Below are 19,456 nucleotides of genomic sequence, written 5' to 3'. Positions count from 1 at the left end.
CTGGTGGAAGGGGCTTAAGAAAGGGGAAGGCATTCCAGAGACAGAGGGCCCAGCCTATGTAGGGCTTGATGTTGGCGTAGATATTCTTTTTATAGGTAGGGGACAGGGAGGAGAGCAGAGAGCTAAAAGTGGGTTGTCACTGGATTGTGGAGGGCCTTGAGGTCTACTGAAGCAGTATTTACTGTCATGGAGTCCATAGGGGGCCACAAACATGTTGGGAGCTGGGTGTCAGGGTGGTGGTGTGCTCCAAGCTGCATCTTAGCAATGGTGGAGGGCAGAGAAGAAAGGCTAAAACTGGTCAGAAAGCTAAAGCCAGGTTTGCATTTATATAAGGAGCTATATTGATAGCAAATACTGAAAGGAACTGCCTGAGAGGCACTTCAGAGGAAGAGCTCATAAGATTTAGCAACGGGTTACAGAGGAAAGGGGGAGGGAGATGATTTCACGTTTTTATTTGGAAAATGGTAATAACTTTCTCAAGAGCAAGAGTCAGGAGTAGAGTTGGCGAACGGAGCAAGAGGACTAGATCTGTTTTGAGTGTGATGAATTTGAGGTGATGCCAAGACTATTAGGGAGCCTTGAACTAATGTCAGGATGGAATGTAGATGTGGGAGACAAATATGTAGAAGTATATTGGAGAATACATACAAAGTATATCTGAGGTCCGGTGGGATTTGTCTTCAGAGAAAGTAAGGAGGGAGCAGAGTGAAGGGTAGGATTCTGCCTTGCAGGGAAAATACCCGTAGGTCAGACCTGGAAGGATTCAGAGGAGCCATCACAGTGAAATAAAGTGGAAATAATGTACCTTTCACCTTCCTGAAAAGATTTGGGTCAAGTCTCAAAGGCCAAGGGAAGAGAATTCGAGATGGAGGGGGTAGTCTGTGAAAACGGGAGGACTGTTAGAGCACAATCAAGGGCAAAGGAGCCAGATGGCTGGCAGAAACAGCTGGGTGATAAGGCCTTGACAAAACACTAGACTGCATCAGATCGCGGCCTGCAAATTCAGACACCAGCGAGACCAGACAGGTCATGGCAGCAAGGGGAGGCTGGCTGAGGGTCTGCAGCCCTGACCTACCTGCACACTGAGAGCACTAGGGGTGGCAGCAGCTGGTGCTCTGGGGAGGTCATTGCTCTGTCCATGGGGTCCCAGCCAAGTTTGCCAGGTCATCTGGTTTTTCCTCTAGAGAAGCTGGAAATACTGATTTTTATGTGTAACATTCCAATTTTAAGTGTTACACACTAATTCAAAATTTTAAAATACTTTTAGGTCCAAGGAACATCTCTGGGCCAGATTGAGCCTGTGGGCTGCCACTCTGACCACTATGTTAGAGAAAGTCCTCACCATCAGACAAAGCCGAGACTGAGAGTAGACAAAGTGACTAGCGGTCAGGACAGCCCTGGCTGACAGTGAGCACAGGGAACTGCCAGTCAGAGGTGGAGAAGGTGGAGAAAACAGCTAGCCGTGGTGCGGAAAGAACTTTTCAGGGGGTGTGTTCTAATTTGATCCAATTGAATTGATTTCCTGGGGATCCAGAGGCATCTGAGCTGTCAGGTTTTATACTATTCTCCAAATTCCTATTTTCTGCTTTCTAAAGCCGTGGATCTCACCAACTCCGTGCTGGCCCTGCAGAGAAACGACATCTTTTTGGAAAAAGAGAAGTGTGCAGGAGAGGTGAGGAGGAGGTCTGAGTCGGAACTGTGACTCCATAACTTGCTGCAGCTGTGTGGCCTTGGCCAACTTCCTTTGCCTTGGTTTCCTCGTCTGATCATTGGGAATAATAGTGATACCTGTCTTTCAGGTTTGTCGTGAGAATTAAACGAGTAACAAGAGCGAAGCATCAAGAACGGTGTGCCGTGCACCACGCATTTGATGAATGGCTTTATGTTTGTCAGTGTCTGGCAGGAGCCTGTTCTGCAGTGAGAGCGTAGTGGTTTTAGTGTCACCCGAGGCCGCCACCGGGCATTACTGCAGGGACTCTTCTCACAGGCTCCCAGGGAAAAGCAGTTTGCCCTTGAATCTGAATTATTAATCAGGGGATAGTAACATTTCTGCTGCCATTCTTGGAGTCAGGTCCGCAGCCAAGAGGTCTGCTTGCTCTTTACCCTTAGTGCAGTGCTTCCTACAGTCTCCTTGCTTGGCCGGCCTCTAGTGAAGGATTTGTCAGCTGGAGAGGAAGGAGTGTGGCTAGTGGTGCAGGGCAGACACAGCCCTTTCAGTTCAGACAGTTGGTTTTAATTAAGCATCTTCAGAGATGTAGGGAATCTGGGCTTGGAATTTTGGTGCATCTTCTGATCTAATAGGTCCTGCGGTCTAAAAAGAGTGTGTGTTGCTACAGTAATGGCTTCTTTCTGAAATAGCAGTAGCCTAGGCTGATAACTGGGCAAAGTCTCGGATGATAGCCGTTAGGAGCCATAATCCCCTGTCCTGTGAGGATTAGTGGAAAAGGCTGACCTTTTGACACAGAGGCGTCAGTCACGTGCATACAGGGAAAGCCTGGGTTCGTGCCTTGGCTGTGGTGTGAGAGGTGTGCCCTCATCCTCTCTCAGGGGCTCTCATTTCCAAGTCCTGGGCTGAGAAGAACTGCAGCTCTGGGCACACAGCACCCTGACAGCACGGAGCCCTCAGGGCTGTGGCTCTCCTCAAATCCCCGAGTGATTCAGGGACTGCTGACTGGGGAGTCGGGGCCTTCCGCTGGTGCCAGATGTAGAGCCAGTGTCTCCACCTCACTCTACTGTTCTGAGACCTTAAGCAGGTCACTAGAGCTGTGCTGCCCCTAGCCACAGGGGCAGATACAGAACATGTCCATCGCGGCAGGACGTTCTTAGGACAGTTCTACACTAGGCCTCTTTTTTCCCCAGAGCTCTTTGTTCAGCACGTGTTGATCGAGAAGCCCCACATAAGCCAGATGTCTAGCGATAAAGCAGCATGATAGTTAGACCAGGCCCCTCTCATGTTCACTTCTTTAGTAAATAGCGAGCATCTCCTCTGTGCCAGGCATGGCTCCCCACATGGGATACAGAGTAAACAAAATTGGCAAAAGTCTTGCTTTCATAGAACTCACTTATAATAACATCACCATCATGTAGGAGGATACAGAGGGGTCATTGATAAGGTGACATTTCTGCGGAGACCTGAAGTGAGCATGTGAGTCAAGCAGATAACTGTTGGAAGAGCATTCTTGGTAGTGCAAAGGCATATGCTTGATGTGTTTGCGGAATGGCTGGAGGGCCAAGGCGGTGCTGGTGAGTTGGAGAGTGGTGAGGGGGAGAAAATATAATAGGATATGAATTCGGAGTAGGGTGGAGTTGGGGGGTTGTAGAACTTGTAGTGCCCCGTAGGCCTGACTGTGTGAGACAGGAAGCCAGTTGTAGGCAGAGAAGTGTCCTGCTGCACTCTCGCTCCTGTGTCTAGTCTAGACTGCAGGGTTCCAGAACGGAAGCAGGGGGATCCTTTTTGCTACAGTCGAAGTGGCAGGGGATGGCAAAAAAAAGGGGTCACCGATCTGCAGCTGTAAAACCATAATCATTGCTAGCAGATAGGAGGGTGGAATCAAGAAGGACCACAAAGATCTCAGCCTGGTAGAACGGAGCTGCTTTTCTAAGACTGTGAAGACAGTGGAAGGCACCGTTGGGGCGGGGAGATCCAGAGTTCAGTGGGGCGTTCAAGATTCCCATGAGATATCCAAGTAGAAATGTCAGGAGGGCCACCGTGCCTGGAAGATCCCACATGTGGAAAAGGAGTGTGCGGTGAACTTGGTGGAGGGGATAAGACACAGCAGGTGTCAAGCTGAAGCAGCATCCTGCCCAGGATGGGTGTGGGCCAGGCTGTTGGGGAGGAGGTGCACCCCGTTCCACTGGGTCCTGCCCTGGCATCAGCCTGGAGAGAGAGTGGGCCTCTTGGCTCCCAGCTGCCCTGGATTGGAAGTCTGGCTTTGTCACTTAGTAGCTTAGTAGTTAAAACGCTAGGCACAGGGGCGCCTGGGTGGCTCAGTTGGTTAAGCAACTGCCTTCAGCTCAGGTCATGATCCTGGAGTCCTGGGATCGAGTCCCGCATTGGGCTCCCTGCTCTGCAGGGAGTCTGCTTCTCCCTCTCACCCTACCCCCTCTTGTGCTCTCTCTCTCTCTCTCTGTTTCAAATAAATAAAATAAAATCTTTAAAAAAAAAAACAAAACGCTGGGCACATTTCCTCATCAGCACCATGTGGCTTTCTTAGTTTTTCTTTTTTTTTTTTTTGAGATTCTCTCTGAAGCCAGTTCTGTTTTTTTAATATTCATTATTGGCCATAAGGAATCTTCTCTGTGACTTGCTAACAATACTGCACACCATAGTTGGGCTTTCCAGAGACATCTGTCCTTGTGAAACTTGGGCACAAGAAGACAATTTGTTATTTCAAGAACAGAGAAGAAAGCTTTGCTCCATGTTGATGAGAACTTGCCTGGTTTCTCCCAATGGATGGTCAGAACCGTGCCTGGGGACTTAGGCCGAGACTGGAGTTGGCTAGGGGGTTCGTTTGAGGTGGACTGTAACTGAAGGAAGCGACGAAGTGAAGAGGTGCTCCCCGATTTGGTGCAGGAAGACATCTGCTACTGAGGTGGCCTCAGTGTCTTGACCATCTGCCTTTCCCTCTCTAGGATCTCACCATCCCTGAGTCTAGTACCGTGAAGGGGGTGATGGCTGGACCGATGGCCGCGTTTAAATGGCAGCCGACTGTGAGTGAGGTAACAAGCTCTCCCACAAGCCAGGATAAGCCCAGCCTCCAAGCTGGTTTCCTGGCCTGTGTTAGGCGCTTTTCCTTTCCCCATTTTTAAAATTGCAATAAAGTACTGAGGTGTTTGAGGGGGAAAAGTGCAAGTCTCCACCCTCATGGGTGCTCAGTTTCATTCATGTTCGATGTAACTTCTTCCAGACCCTTTGCTACAACCCCCACTCACTCATCATTTATAGAATTATATACCCACTTGGGGTTTCTATTGTTGGGAATAGGGTTGGTTTTCATAAACGTGGGATTGGCCCACACGTTTTTTCACTTAATGCTTTATAGACACCTTTCACTGTTCACATATACAACTCTGCTGTTCAGTAGCCCCTTGGAGTGGATGCCCCAGTCCCCTGTTGAACCTAATTGTGAAAACCCTTGAAAGTCCTGCACTCATTGCCCTACATTTCTGTTTATATCGATCCTCCATGAGACGAGACACTCAAGGGACTGGCACCAGACACAGTAGGTAAAACCCTGAAATTGGGAGAGTACTGAGAATTGATTTGGCCTCACCTACTCAGTTATCCAAAAGGACTGGTAAATGCTGCATTTTAAAAATACCAGTATACCTCTTAAATATTTTCTTGCAGTGTTACTAGAATAATTTTTATGCCACCCTGACAGAACTGTCTTTTCTTTTCCACTTTGTGGAAAAGTAGCCAGTTTCCCTCTAGCTGGAGCAGGGACTGTTTATAAAAGGCTTAGACCAACAATGGGAAAGGGCTTCCAGGCAGTTATATAGTTGAGACCAGCTGCCAGGGGTGTTTCAGCCAGAGGAGAGTCAGTTACCAGGCAAGGTGACCTCTGGTGGAAGATAAGTTGTTTTATTGAATCATTTTCTGGTTTCAGCCTGTGAAAGATGCAGACCCTCATTTCCATCATTTCCTGCTCAGCCAAACTGAGAAGGTGAGTCAGTCTTCTACATTTGTGATCCTTGGTCAGGGGCTGGCCTAAAGGGAGAAGGTGGCTCCATGGAACCTCACCCTACTAGTCTGAAAGGTTAGGCTCTGCTTCTACCACTGCCCAGAGCAACTAGATAGAAAGTCACATGGAGGCCCACTCGTGAATCAGGTGTTGTTACAGTTAAAAGTAAACTCACTCCCACCCCCACCCCCGCCAAAAAAAGCATTTAAGGCTCAGCAGCTGTGTGGTTGAGACATTTGTGAGTCTGGGGCAGAAGCCAGACCTTGTGAGCTATCCACACTCATGAGGTAGCCCTTGCTGTTTGGTGGATGCATTCTCAGGCTTGCTGTGCAAGCAGTCTCTCTAAACCATCGGTTTGTGGAGGGCAAGCTTCCCAGAGTATCTGCAAGGCCATGAGTTAGGCTGAACCTTGATATAGGACCTGATAGGCTGTGGCTTTGGAGTTGGACAGATCTGGGTTGCAAGCCCAGTTACACTGAGTAGCCTTGTAACTCTGAGTGTATGACTTCATGAATCTGATCCTTAATGTCATCATCGGCAAAAGAATCTTGCAGAGTTGCATAGATATTTAAGTGAAGTAGTCTATGTTACCTTTCTGATGTGTCCTTTGGAGTTCAGTAAAGTCGAACAGCAAATAGGTTTCAGTGTTAACACCACACTTTAGGCCTAACCTCTTAGGGAAATTATAACGAAGACCAGTTAAACGTTCACTTTAATACATGGTCTTTTTTCCTCCTTTATTAGCCAGCTGTCTGTTACCAGGCAATCACAAAGAAGTTGAAAATATGTGAAGAGGTACGTAGGTTCCGTGCCTCCCTATTTTTCTCTTCCACTGGGGCCCTTGGCATGGGCAGACTGACCTGATGAGCTGTGCTTCCTTTCCCTAGGAAACTGGGTCCACCTCCATCCAGGCAGCAGACAGCACGGCCGTGAATGGCAGCATCACACCCACAGACAAAAAGTAGGAGCTTTGATGAAAAGGCTTCGTGTGGTTCTAGTTCTGTTAGGGAATAGGGGATGACCCCAAGGGGCTCTTTTTAAGGGTTGTATCCCAGCCATTGGTGGGACTGAATGGAAAGAGAGAGAGAAAGTTATAATTTTTAGTGAGTTGCCTGGAAGTAATTTGACCTGCAGGAGACCAAGGTCCTATAAGTACATGGTCGGGTTGCCTTCATAGCTCACTGGTGAGTCTTCGAGCTGGAGGAACACTCAGTTTGGTGGTTCTCAGACACTCCCCTGCCTCAGAATCACCTGGAAGGCCACATGTAAAGCATCAACTGCTAGGCCCCACCCCCCAGGGTTTCTCAGTCAGTAGATCTGGAGTGGATCCGGAGAGTTTATAATTTTGGACACCTTTCTGGGTGTGCCGCTGCTGCCAGTCAAGACACCACACTTTGAGAACCACTGGCTTGGTAGAACAGTGATGAAAACCCTGAGACTGGCTGTGGTGGGGGCAGGTGGCTGGTGAGAGGTGAATCACCATCGTCCCGCCTTCCCCAGCTCTCCCTGCTGTTGCCGCCCGGTCCTTCCCACACACCTGTCTTGACTATGGTCCCCAAAGCTTAGCTTGCGCCCGCACACCTCTGCCTTTCCTCTGGTGGTATTTGCAGTCGTGTGTCTATTAAGTGCAAAGACAGAGCACTGTCCTGAGCCCAGTGGCCGGGTCTGAATTCTCCGTGCGTATCTCCTGTACAGTTCTTTCTCAGAGTAAAAACAGTATGTCTTTTACTTTATTCATAATTTTTTATGCTGATGAAATCCCTGAAGATTCCACCGGTTATTTTGGGTGAACAGCCCTGGGGAGAGTAGAAAAGGCAGAGGCATGTTCTATGCTAATGAAAGGGAAGATGGGCGTCACCCATTGATTTAAGGAGGATTGTGTTGATTTTTTTAAAAAAATGACAAGGATGAGGCTGAGACCAGAGTCCAGTGCTTTCACCTAAGACCTTTGTTGCCTCATTAGTCAAACCGTTTTTTGACATGAATGTGAAGCCAACTACAAAGTGAAGCAGCTGTATGGTGCACTAGGTGTCCTGGAACGCCAGGAAAAGAGAATTCGTCTATTGTGATCTAGAGTCGTCGGGCAAGCTTAAACTACCCAGACAGCTGGGAATGACAAAAGATCTCCTGGGTTTTGAGCTTTGGCTGGAAACTTAATGGGGGAGGTTGCCATTTGGTGAGGAATGCAGTGGGTTCTGTTTTTATCATTGGATTCAGGCTGGGACAGAGAGCATGTGAGAGTTCGTATTCCACCAGGGATGAGGGGAGACAGTTTCAGTACAAGAGCCAGTTTGCAGGGGTGGCTGTGAATGTCACCCCAGGAGACTGAGAATCTAAAAGGGTAACTCAGGTGAAGGTGGACAGGCTGCAGAGAGGGTCTGGAGCTGAAAGAAACCCAAGCCAAAACCAGAACACCATGTAGTAAGAAATGATGGAAGAGGCATTGGTTAGCTATATCACATGCAAGGAGTGAAGTGCAGGAACCAAAAAAAGACCTTTGGGCAAGATAAAATCATCTGTAAAAGCACATAGAAATAGCAGTAGTAGCCAATAGCCCCTAAGTTCTCAGCATTGCAGGAAGAAGCAGGCCACAGGAAGTGAAGGTAAGCAGAACATGTTGTCCACCTGAACTCTAGTCCCCCAAGATGAGCATGGGCCTGCGGTTAGAAGGGCAGGGTGGGGAGGCACGGACAGGCCAGCGGAGAGCAGTGCCAGAGAGGTTCAGGAGAAGGCAGGCATAGGAAGAATTCATGTTCTGGAGAATTCCCCTGGCTCCAGGCTTTGAAAAGGGTCAGGGCCCTTCTCTGCTGACAGCAGGAAGAACACAAAGGTAGTGTCGGGTGTCGAGCTGAGGAGGGAGATGAAGACTATGATCCTGAGTCCTACAATTGAAGAAGTTGGCTGGCTCTGAACACATTGCTTCGGTTACTTGTCACGGATTCTGATGTGCTTTAAAGTGGCATCTGAAAGCCTGGTGTTTGGGGTGGCCGACGAGGAAACCGCTGCAAGAGTCAAAGACACGTGCCTGCTTTCTCGCTGTACCGGAATTGGAGGCTCAGACGCTCTATCAAAGCAGTAAGGGAACAAGTTGGAAGACTTGCCCTAAACCAGTAAGGCACACTTCTTTCTGTGGCAGGCAAGGGTTTAGAAAAGCCCACTTAAATTGAGGGACACTTCAAAACGATGGCATAATGAGAAAAGGCATGATGTGCACATGCTGCTGCTGGCTCTGCAGCGGTGCTGTCAGCCGCTGAGTGGACTTGCTGGTGGATGAGCCCCCCCCCCCCCCCCCCACCAACCCATCGGTATCTCTTTTTCAGGATAGGATTTTTGGGCCTTGGCCTCATGGGAAGTGGCATCGTCTCCAACTTGCTAAAAATGGGTCACACAGTGACTGTCTGGAACCGGACTGCAGAAAAAGTAAGCATTCATGGGGGTGCTTGTCGGGTGGGGTGGGACGGCACCTTGACCCTTGGAGTTGGAGTGGCTTAAGGATAGGAATCTTCCTGTTACCTCCGCCCAGCGTTCTGCATGCGTAGAGCAGGAGAAGCCAAGCTCTTAGTTCAGGCAGGTGAAGCTGTAGGTATATGAGCTTAGGATGTTTGGTTTTTGTGTTTTCTTTTTTTAATTATTTAAATTCTTGTTAACGTACGTGATAAAAATTGGTTTCAGGTGTAGAATTTAGTGATTCATCACTTATATATAACATCCAGTGTTATATAACATATATCATCACAAGTGTCCTCCTTAATACCCATCACCCATTTAGTCCATCCCCTGCCCACCTCCTTCCATCAACTCTTAGTTTGTTCTCTACAGTTAAGAATCTCTAAGCTTTAGATATTATTATAAAAAGTAAACATTTAGGGGCGCCTGGGTGGCTCAGTTGTTGGGCGTCTGCCTTCGGCTCAGGTCACGATCCCAGGGTTCTGGGATCAAGCCCCGCATGGGGCTTCCTGCTCTGCGGGGAGCCTGCTTCTCCCTCTCCCACTCCCCCTGCTTGTATTCCCTTTCTCGCTGTGTCTCTCTCTGTCAAATAAATAAATAAAATCTTAAAAAATAAATAAATTAAAAAGCTCACTAGGATGCGCAGTGCAACTGGAACTCTTAAAAATAAATAAAACGTAAACATTTAAAAGCACTTGGGTATAAAATGAAGTGAAAATTCTCCCTTCTCTGCCATTACCTGAGGTAGCTCACATCAGGTGTTTGTATTCTCTTTTTTATGCACATACAAATATATACGTGTGTATAATAGTAATTCATTGATACTGAGTGCATAGAGATCTGCTTCTTTTAATGGCTGCACTGTGTTCTGTCATTGGGATTGTATTAACAGCACTGTACAGTAGAGCATTCTACAGTGCTGGAGATGTCCAGTGTCTGCCCTGTCCAGTGTGGTAGCCACTAGCCACATGTGGCTCTTCCAACACTTGAATCATGGCTAGTATGATGGAAGAATTGAATTTATAATTTTATTTCACTTAAATGTAAATAGTCCCCCATGGCTAGTGCCCACCAAAGTGGACAGGACAGGTTTAGAAGTTCTTAACCTAAGGTGGTGGTCCACCACTTCAAGGGTCTGTGCATGCCCTGAAATGGAATTCCAAGTCCGAATGTGCACCTTTTGTAAGGGAGAGAGGCCACGGCTCCTCCCATCAAGTTCCTATCCAAGAAAAGGTGAAGAACGGTAGTCTGAGTACCAAGAAACTAAAGCCCTGTACTCACCAGGAGCACATGAAGAGATTGAGGAAGGACCAGCCTGTTGGGGAGCAGGTGTGGCTGAGCATGTGTTTACAAAGTGATTGAATGAACACCCGGTGTGCAGCTGGGTGCAGCTGAAAGGAAGATGGTTGCCGAAGGAGGTGGTAGGCCTAATGGGTTTGAATTAACAAATGTCTTGGCAAGGTAAAAAAAAAAAAAAAAAGAATTCACTATTGAAACAAAGGCCTTTTCAAGAATAACAAGGAACTGGTTGGAGAGTCGGAGAGTCAAGAGGGTTGGGGGGAAAGGGCACTGAAAACTGTGCTAAAAAGTTTGGGCTTCAGCTGCTGGGCATTGGGTACCTAAGGCAGGAGTGAGACCTCTCGTCCCATCAGCAGGATAGGTTGTGATTGAAGGTACGGGTAACCAGGAAATGTAGACACAGACAGTTGCAGAAGCTGGGAGAGTCAGAGGGTTTCCCTTATAAGTACGTTCCCCTTTGATAGAAGTGCCTCTGGTCAGCCTGTATCTTGATTGGAAAACCTAAAAGTTATATAAACATGGCCACTCTTTCCAAATTAATTTATGGGAAAGCAGGAGAGCAAAGCATTCACAAATCTCAGTTTGAAATCAGACCTAAATACAAGTCACAGTTGTCTTAGTCACTCTCTCCAGCAAGATTGTTTACCTTTCTAAGCCTCATAGTTCTCATCTGTAAAATGATGACAGCAAAAGCAAAAGATTAGGAGCGCCTGGGCAGCGCATTCAGTTAAGGGTCTGACTCTTGGTTTCAGCTCAGGTCTGATCTCAGGGTCCTGGGATTGACCCCCGACATCGAGCTCCATGCTCAGCATGGAGTCTGCATTTCGGCTCAGGTCATGATCTCAGGGTCATGAGATCAAGCCCCACATCAGGCTCTGTGCTGGGAATGAAGATTGCTTAAAATTCTCTCTCTCCCTCTCCCTCTCCCTCTGCAGAATCTCCTCCCCCGCTTACATTCACTCTTGCACTCTCTCTCTCAAGGGGAAAAAAAAGCCATGTAATTCTTTTACAATCCCTGTGTAATTCTTTTTAAAGGATCTTGATAAAAAATTATTCCCTGGTATAGTAAATGGGAAACATACTTTAACTTTTTCAGAAAAGAAAGAGTAATGAGATCTCTCCCAAGCAAAGTTTAAAACATAAAGCTGTGGGGCGCCTGGGTGGCTCAGTCATTAAGTGTCTGCCTTTGGCTCGGGTCGTGATCCTAGGGTCCTGGGATTGAGCCCCATGTCGGGCTCCCTGCTCCATGGGAAGCCTGCTTCTCCCTCTCCTGCTCCCCCGCTTGTGTTCCCTCTCTCGCTGTGTCTCTCTCTGTCAAATAAATAAAATCTTTAAAAAAAAAAAAAACATAAAGCTGTATACTAAAAGGCTAAGGTGCGTGTGTACCGTGATAAAGACACACACCCATCAGCTAAACTGGACAGCTAGGACTTGTCTGATAGAGGTGCCTCGCTGCAAATCAGTGAGATAGGAGAAAGGTCAGTCAGTAAGTTATATTCAGAACAACTGGATAGAAATTTGAGGAAGTACTAATCTCACTTTGTAACACCTACTAAAATAAATTCCATGTAGATTTAAAGGGACGCCAACTGAAAGTGCTTATAGCAAATATAGGGAAAGGGTAACATACTGATTTTATTAAACATTATTTCATAAATCCAAAATAAAAAATTGCTCACAAAAGAAACACAAAGGTATTAAATTTAGAAGGTTCAGTAATCAAGAGTAATCAAAATATATCAAACAAACAGTTGCTGTTTTGGGCTGGTTAAATCATCCGTAGGACAAAATTTTTATGTATTTATGGATGCTTGTTTGTTGTTTTTAAAGATTATTTATTTGACATAGAGAACAAGTAGGCAGAGAGGCAGGCAGGGGGAGAGGGAGAGGCAGGCTCCCCGCTGAGCAGGGAGCCCGATGCGGGACTCGATCGCAGGACCCTGGGATCATAACCTCAGCCGAAGGCAGCTGCTTAACCGGCTGAGCCACCCAGGCACCCTGTTTGTTGTTTTTAAATGATGTACTCAGTGCTGGTGATTTGAGACCTTGCTGATGATCTTATAGATTAACAGCTCCATTGGAAAGCCATTTGTCTACATTTATTAAGAACTTTAAAGCTATTTGGAGCCTGTTTTATTCTACTTTCAGAGACCTAAATTGAAAACACAAAGGTATACATGAAAATATTTGTTGGAGTCATTTATAATTAAAAGCAGGCTAGATATCTAACTGCAGGAGAGCCATTAGATAAATTCAGGTGTATCTCAATGGAATATTCTGCAGCCATCTATTATAAATGATAATTATGAAAGGCTACAGTATGGATAAATGTAAATGACACACAGTATTAAAAGTTGGATACTGGGGCACCTGGGTGGCCCAGTCAGTTAAGCATCTGCCTTCAGCTCAGGTCATGATCCCAGAGTCCCGGGATCGAGTCCCACATCAGGCTCCCTGCTCAGCAGGGAGTCTGCTTCTCCGTCTGCTCTTCACCCGAGTTGTGCTCTCTCTCGTGTGCTCTCTCTCTCTCTCAAATAAATGGATAAAATTAAAAAAAAAAAAACTTGGATACAGGGGCGCCTGGGTGGCTCAGTCGGTTAAGCGTCTGCCTTTGGCTCAGGTTATGTTTCCACGATCCTGGGATTGAGCACCACATCGGGCTCCCTGCTCAGCGGGGAGTCTGCTTCTTCCTCTCCCTCGGCTGTTCCCCCTGCCTGTGCTGTCCTGCTCTCGCTCTGTCAAATAAATAAAATCTTAAAAAAAAAAATACAAAATAGTAGCTTCACATTATTCTAATTACTTTTTTTAAATGCCTTGGAGAAGGAAATACACTGAAATATTAATGATGTTTTGTTATGAGATGTTCTGGGTAATTTCAATTCTCAAGGAAGAAAAGTTCATGCTTTTAGAAACCCCCAGAAACATCTTGGTAAGGAATGGCAGCCTCGGGCGCCTGGGTGGCTCAGTTGGTTAAACGACTGCCTTCGGCTCAGGTCATGATCCCAGAGTCCCGGGATCGAGTCCCACATCAGGCTCCCTGCTCCGTCTGCTCTTCACCCCAGTTGTGCTCTCTCTTGTGTGTGCTCTCTTTCTCTCTCAAATAAATGGATAAAATTAAAAAAAAAAAAAAAGTTGGATACAGGAGCACCTGGGTGGCTCAGTTGGTTAAGCGACTGCCTTCGGCTCAGGTCATGATCCTGGAGTCCTGGGATCGAGTCCCGCATCAGGCTCCCTGCTCAGTGGGGAGTCTGCTTCTCCCTCTGACCCTCCCCCCTCTCATGCTCATGCTCTCTCTCTCTCTCTCTCTCTCTCTCTCAAATAAATTAATAAAATCCTTAAAAAAAAAAAAAAGGAATGGCAGCCTCCCAGCCCCAGCCCTGGTTCCCCAGCACAGTGTGGATAGCCTGGAACACTGGGCAGCTTTTGCCACAGCCCAGACAGCTACAGAGGGCTACAAACAGGTACTGTTTACATCCTGTTCTTCAAACAGGAATCCTTCAGCAGACACTTGTTCTGTGCTTACTGTGAAGTAGAACATCGTTCTAGGCACCAGGTATGCAAAAACACAAGACGGTCCTTAAGGAGCCCCATTCACTTCCCTCAGAAAGACCACCGGGGGCACCTGGGTGGCTCAGTCGTTAAGCATCTGCCTTCCACTCAGGTCATGATCCCAGGGTCCTGGGATCGAGCCCTACATCGGGCTCCCTGCTCGGCAGGGAGTCTGCTTCTCCCTCTGCCTCTTCCCCTGTTTGTGTTCCCTCTCTCGCTGTCTGTCAAATAAATAAATAAAATCTTAAAAAAAAAAAAGACCACCAGCTCTGGTATCCCTGGCTCCTAGCCTCAGCCTCCTACCTTGGGAGGCCAGCCAGGAGGACTGCGCAGTGTGTCTCTGGCCTGGCTGTTTTGTTTGTTGTGCACTGCGTGCAGCTCACAGTAGGATCTGTGACTTTTGCAGTGTGATTTGTTCATCCAGGAGGGGGCCCGCCTAGGAAGAACCCCCGCTGAAGTCGTTTCGACTTGTGACATCACCTTTGCCTGCGTGTCAGATCCAAAGGCAGCCAAGGACGTAAGGATCCCCTCCCTCCCCTCAGTGTGTCAGGTTGTAGCCAGGAAAACTGGCTGGCCTCCCTGCTTTCTCCCCTGCCCATGAGTGAGTGTGTGTAGCATGTGGGAGGGTTGTATTTCCTATTTGGGGCCATCCCCATTGTGAAAGTAATCTGCATAAATTAAATACAGCCGTCCTTTAATTCAGAACAGAGAATGAAAATAACTGGGGTCCCTGAGATCTATGCTGACCATCCCATGTATTCTTATTTGGTTCATGTGGTGAGGTCCTACGTTTAGCTCTGGCTGTATTTGTATGTTTTATAAGTTCAAGTACAATAGTCATCTTGTTAAATTGGTAACTAATTTAATCCAAGTGAATCCAAAGAAGCCCAAGAAAACACTGAGGTTATCATTTAAATGGGAGGTTTTTAGTAAAAAGGAACATGCATGTGTTCTTTTTGAAGATAAATGGGAATAAAATAGAGGTGTTTTTCTCTCTTATGCTTGTTTATTTGCTGCCCCCTTTCAGCCTTAGTGTTTAGTTCCTAATCAGGAGATGAGCCAAAAAAGTAACAGGATTCTGACCTTAGGTCTAAGGGGCTCCTGGGCGTCTGGCTGGGAGCCTGGGCTATTGCTTCTCCCTTGTGTCCCCACAGCTGGTGCTGGGCCCCAGTGGTGTGCTGCAGGGGATCCGCCCCGGGAAGTGCTACGTGGACATGTCAACAGTGGATGCTGACACAGTCACCGAGCTGGCCCAGGTAGCGGCCTCGTTCATGCTGGCCCTCCAGCGTCCTTGGCAGTTGGAGCCCAAGACTCAGGCTGATTGATTATGCCTGAGTGTAGGCAACTTGGTTACTCTAGAAACCAAGCCAGGAGAGGATGAGAGGCCTGTAGCCTTGGGACCAGCCTGTCTTCACTTTCTACTTTCAAAGCCACAGCTAATCTGAACAGCCGTGTGAGGAGAGGTGCCGCCTGGCTGGGATGGGCATTAGGTCCTGTAGCTGCCTGCCCCACAATGAGAAACAATCCAGGCTGCCAGCAGGGCCTTTTTGGTTTAAGCAGCCATCTACAGTTGTTACTAACAGTATTCTTCCTCCCTAAGCTGCTGGGCCAAGTGAGGGGGTGGTGACTTCTAGCCCTTGTTCTGAGAGTGGCTGAAGAGGGAAGGACAGTGTCTGGAGGAGGTGTGGTCAGTCAGGCCATTGGCATGGTCATGCTTGGTCATTGCAAGAAATTCTAAGTCTGTGGGGAGACCACCCCCCCACCCCCCACCCCTGCTTCTCTGTTTACTGCATGTAATTCAGGCATCTGTTTGGGGCCTCGGTGTGGAAGGCCAGGTGTTTCCACTTGAAACCCCTGTGAGAGGCAAGGCCTTCAGAAGCTATGACTTTCCTTTCCAGGTGATTGTGTCCAGGGGGGGCCGCTTTCTGGAAGCCCCAGTCTCAGGGAATCAGCAGCTGTCTAATGATGGGATGTTGGTGATCTTAGCAGCCGGAGACAGGGGCTTGTATGAGGACTGCAGCAGCTGCTTCCAGGCAATGGGGAAGACCTCCTTCTTTCTAGGTAACACGCCTGCCCACCCATCGGGCCACTGCAGGCCCGGAGGCTGGGTGGGCCACATCCCCTCTAGACTGCACTGATGACAGCGTCAATCCCGCACGGCCTCTCTGCCTGGGGCCCCCGTGGGAAGGTTTCCTTTGACTTGCACAGTCAGTGCCTGGAAGGAGGAAGAGCCCGAAGGGTCAGAGCCAGTTCTGTCAGGGGCAGGTGAATGGGGCCTCCCCTGGGTGTAGAGGTGGGTCCGAGCAGGGATGAGGGTGGGCAGAAAAGTCCCTGCTCTCCAAATTCTTGGGAAGTGACCGTGATTCTCTGCCCTGGCCAGGTGAGGTTGGCAACGCAGCCAAGATGATGCTGATCGTGAACATGGTACAAGGAAGCTTCATGGCCACCATCGCTGAGGGGTTAACCCTGGCCCAAGTGACAGGCCAGTCCCAGCAGACACTCTTGGACATCCTCAATCAGGGACAGTTAGCCAGCATCTTCCTGGACCAGAAGTGCCAAAGTGAGTTGCCTTCATCCTCTCCGTGCATTTTAGTTGTGATTGGAGCTGAGAAACTGGGTCAGGTCTCTGTCACAGAGCGTTCTCTTCTTCAAGGGCTCACTGGTATGAAAGACGCACCCTCTCTAATCAGTCCATGCCCTCTGCCAGAGGGGGTCCAGAGACATGGCAGATGGGATTTGGGTGTACTGGCTGGGAACTGGTCTCTTCAGTGTCCAAGAGGGAGGAAATGCGAGATGTTGAGCCCTGATGGTACAGCAGATAGTTTCTTAGTTAAGAGTCCCTTTAATTCTTCTGATCTGTGCTTTCCCTCCTCAGATATCCTGCAAGGGAACTTTAAGCCTGATTTCTACCTGAAGTACATTCAGAAGGATCTCCGTTTAGCCATTGCCCTGGGGGATGCCGTCAACCATCCTACTCCAATGGCAGCTGCAGCCAATGAGGTAACTGCAAGAGGCGGGGGATCTGGCAGCCTTCCCTTGGTTTTTAGTCATCCTTCCCTCTCTTTGTTTTGTGTCTCTTTGTGTCTCACCTCTTGAGGTGGAAGCTCAGGTCATTGATTCTAGACAGGAGCATTTAAAAGCATACATTTCCTTCTGAGCCATGCTTATTTCCCTTGTGATTTCTTTGACCTGTGGATGACTTAAAAGTGTGTCAGATAATTGGAGTCATCCTATGAATCTAATGGCTATTGATTACTGATGTATATCTCTTGTGGTTAAAAGACACATCCTGTGTGATTTTTAACTCTTTAAATTCATTCAGACTTGTTTTGTGGCCCAGCAGATGGTCTGTCTTGGTGGGTGTACCATGTGCACTTACGAAGACTCTGTTCTGCAGTTGTTGGGTGCTGTGTTCTGCAAATAATCAGTTAGGTCGAGGTTGGTAGTGTTTTTTCAGGTCATCTTTACTGGCCTTTTTCTCTGGTTCTTTTAGTTGCTGAGAGATACTAAAATCTCCAACTATGATTGTAGCATAGTCTGTTTTTCCCTTTAACTCTATTATCTTCAAAACTCTTGTGGTTGGGTCCTTAGCCATTTGTGATGGTCATATCTTCCTGATGAACTTGCCCTTTAATTATTATGAAATGTCTAGAAGCCCATAGCCTGGTTTCACTGTAGCTGCTACTGTGTTCACGGTATATCTTTTTCCATTCATTTATTTTCAACTTGTGTCTTTTTATTTAAATTGTATCCTTTGTATACAGTCTGTCCTTGGGGCTTGCATTTTTATCCCTTCTGAGGGCATCTGCCTATTAAGTGGAGTGTTTGGTCATTAACATTTGTTTGAGTAACAACAAAACACCTACATATGCACTTTTTAAAAACAGTTGGGTTTGGGGGAAGGGTTGTTTATTTGTTCTAATAAGTTTATTTTAAGTAATCTTATACCTGATGTGGGGCTCAAACTCAGGACCGTAAGATCAAGAGTTGGGTGCTCTACCAACTGAGCCAGCCAGCTGCCGTTCTTTAGAAAGCCGTCAGCTTTCTCAGCCCGACAGAAGGGTAGCCTTAAAAAAGCTGAGCAATACTTCATTAGAGTTACAATCAAAACCATATTTTGGGGCGCCTGGGTGGCTCAGTTGTTTGGGCGACTGCCTTCGGCTCAGGTCATGATCCTGGAGTCCCAGGATCGAGTCCCGCATCTGGCTCCCTGCTTGGCGGGGAGTCTGCTTCTCCCTCTGACCCTACCCCCTCTTGAGCTCTCTCTCTCTCACTCTCTCAAATAAATAAAAAATTTCAAAAAAAAAAAAAGTATTTTGTGTAAAACACATACACGAAACACATAAATTCATTTATTTTAGAGGATGTATCTTCTAGATACTATAAGAGGACACATATTTTCATTCAAGTTAAACAAGTCTCAAGTGGATTGTTCCAGCTTAGAAGTAAAGAAACACAGTTCTGCTCTTTTCAGATGTGGCTTTTCGTAATATGTAATCAGTCTCCTGTCCCTTCCTTGCCTGCCTGGACATTTCAGAGAACTTACTTCACCTTTTCAGATTGCAGTACAGTTTTCACATTCCCCCCGTTTGTTTTGCCTTGGATTCTCTTTTAGCAGTGGACTTCTCTGTGTATTTTATATAATTTTTTTGTTGATTGTCTTTAATTGAAGTTACTTCTGAAGGGTCTGTGTGTGGCTTGTGTTGGCAGCTTTCTCTGTGAAGTGATTTCTGACTTGCCTCTGCCCTGACTCTGCAAGATTCATTGGCTTGAAAACAGGTATTTTGGTTAATTTCAGTGGAGCGTGGTGCTTTCTGGAAGGTGTGAATTTAGGCTCCTCACTGGAGCTCAGTGTTCAGGATCTTAAGATTAACTAGTCCGTTAACATTTAGTCTTTATCTTAAAGTCTATTGATGTGTGGTTGGATTTGGAGGTGCCGTTTTATCATTTGATTGCTATTTGTCCCTTCTGGCTTTTGTCTGTTTCTCCTTTTTTAGTGCCTTTTGGATTATTTGAATATTTTTTAGAATTCCATTTTCTTCATTGACTTTTTAATAATACACTGTTTCTCTTTTATCTTTGCTCTAGGGATTGCAGTATGGAAGGATACCCAATATCCTTAACTTCATGGCCTACTTAGGGTTAATGTTGTACCTCTTCACATAAAACATAGATCCATTTCCTCCTCCCGCCCTCCCTCCTCCTTTAAGGGAAGGCTTCTTAACCTGGGCACCATTGCCATTTTGTTGTGGGAGCCGTCCTGTGCATTGCAGGATATTTAGCATTATTAGCAGTGTCCTATACCCACTAGAAGCCAGCAGTGTCCCCTCAGTTGAGAAGAGGTCTGTAGACATTACCACGTGTCCCGTGGGGCAAAATATCCCCAGCTTGAGAAGCCCTGCTTTGTTTTTGTTTTTTTTTTAAGATTTGATTTATTTTGAGAGAGCGTGTACATGCATGTGCGTGAGTCGGGGGCG

The 19,456-nt window shown here is 47.1% G+C and overlaps 1 protein-coding gene across 8 annotated transcripts in view; it reads left to right on the top strand.

Moving 5' to 3' along the window:
• The window catches only part of GLYR1 (glyoxylate reductase 1 homolog), a 35,494-nt gene that overhangs the window by 12,555 nt on the left and 3,483 nt on the right, over nt 1-19,456 (top strand). For 2 of the 8 annotated variants that reach the window (XM_035722171.1, XM_035722167.1), the window contains 10 exons: nt 4,633-4,710; nt 5,610-5,666; nt 6,429-6,479; nt 6,572-6,645; nt 9,005-9,104; nt 14,386-14,496; nt 15,134-15,235; nt 15,878-16,040; nt 16,360-16,539; nt 16,855-16,979. In XM_035722171.1, the coding sequence (XP_035578064.1) occupies nt 4,633-4,710; nt 5,610-5,666; nt 6,429-6,479; nt 6,572-6,645; nt 9,005-9,104; nt 14,386-14,496; nt 15,134-15,235; nt 15,878-16,040; nt 16,360-16,539; nt 16,855-16,979 (1,041 nt within the window). Of the gene's footprint in view, nt 1-4,632; nt 4,720-5,609; nt 5,667-6,428; nt 6,480-6,571; nt 6,646-9,004; nt 9,105-14,385; nt 14,497-15,133; nt 15,236-15,877; nt 16,041-16,359; nt 16,540-16,854; nt 16,980-19,456 lie in introns of all 8 variants that reach the window. The other 6 variants (XM_035722172.1, XM_035722168.1, XM_035722170.1 and 3 more) reach the window with 4 other exon arrangements.

The sequence above is a fragment of the Zalophus californianus genome, chromosome 10 (assembly GCF_009762305.2).
Source record: "Zalophus californianus isolate mZalCal1 chromosome 10, mZalCal1.pri.v2, whole genome shotgun sequence".
NCBI lineage: Eukaryota > Metazoa > Chordata > Mammalia > Carnivora > Otariidae > Zalophus > Zalophus californianus.
Note: the sequence above shows the minus strand (reverse complement) of the source record. Positions and strands in the feature narration are given on the sequence as shown.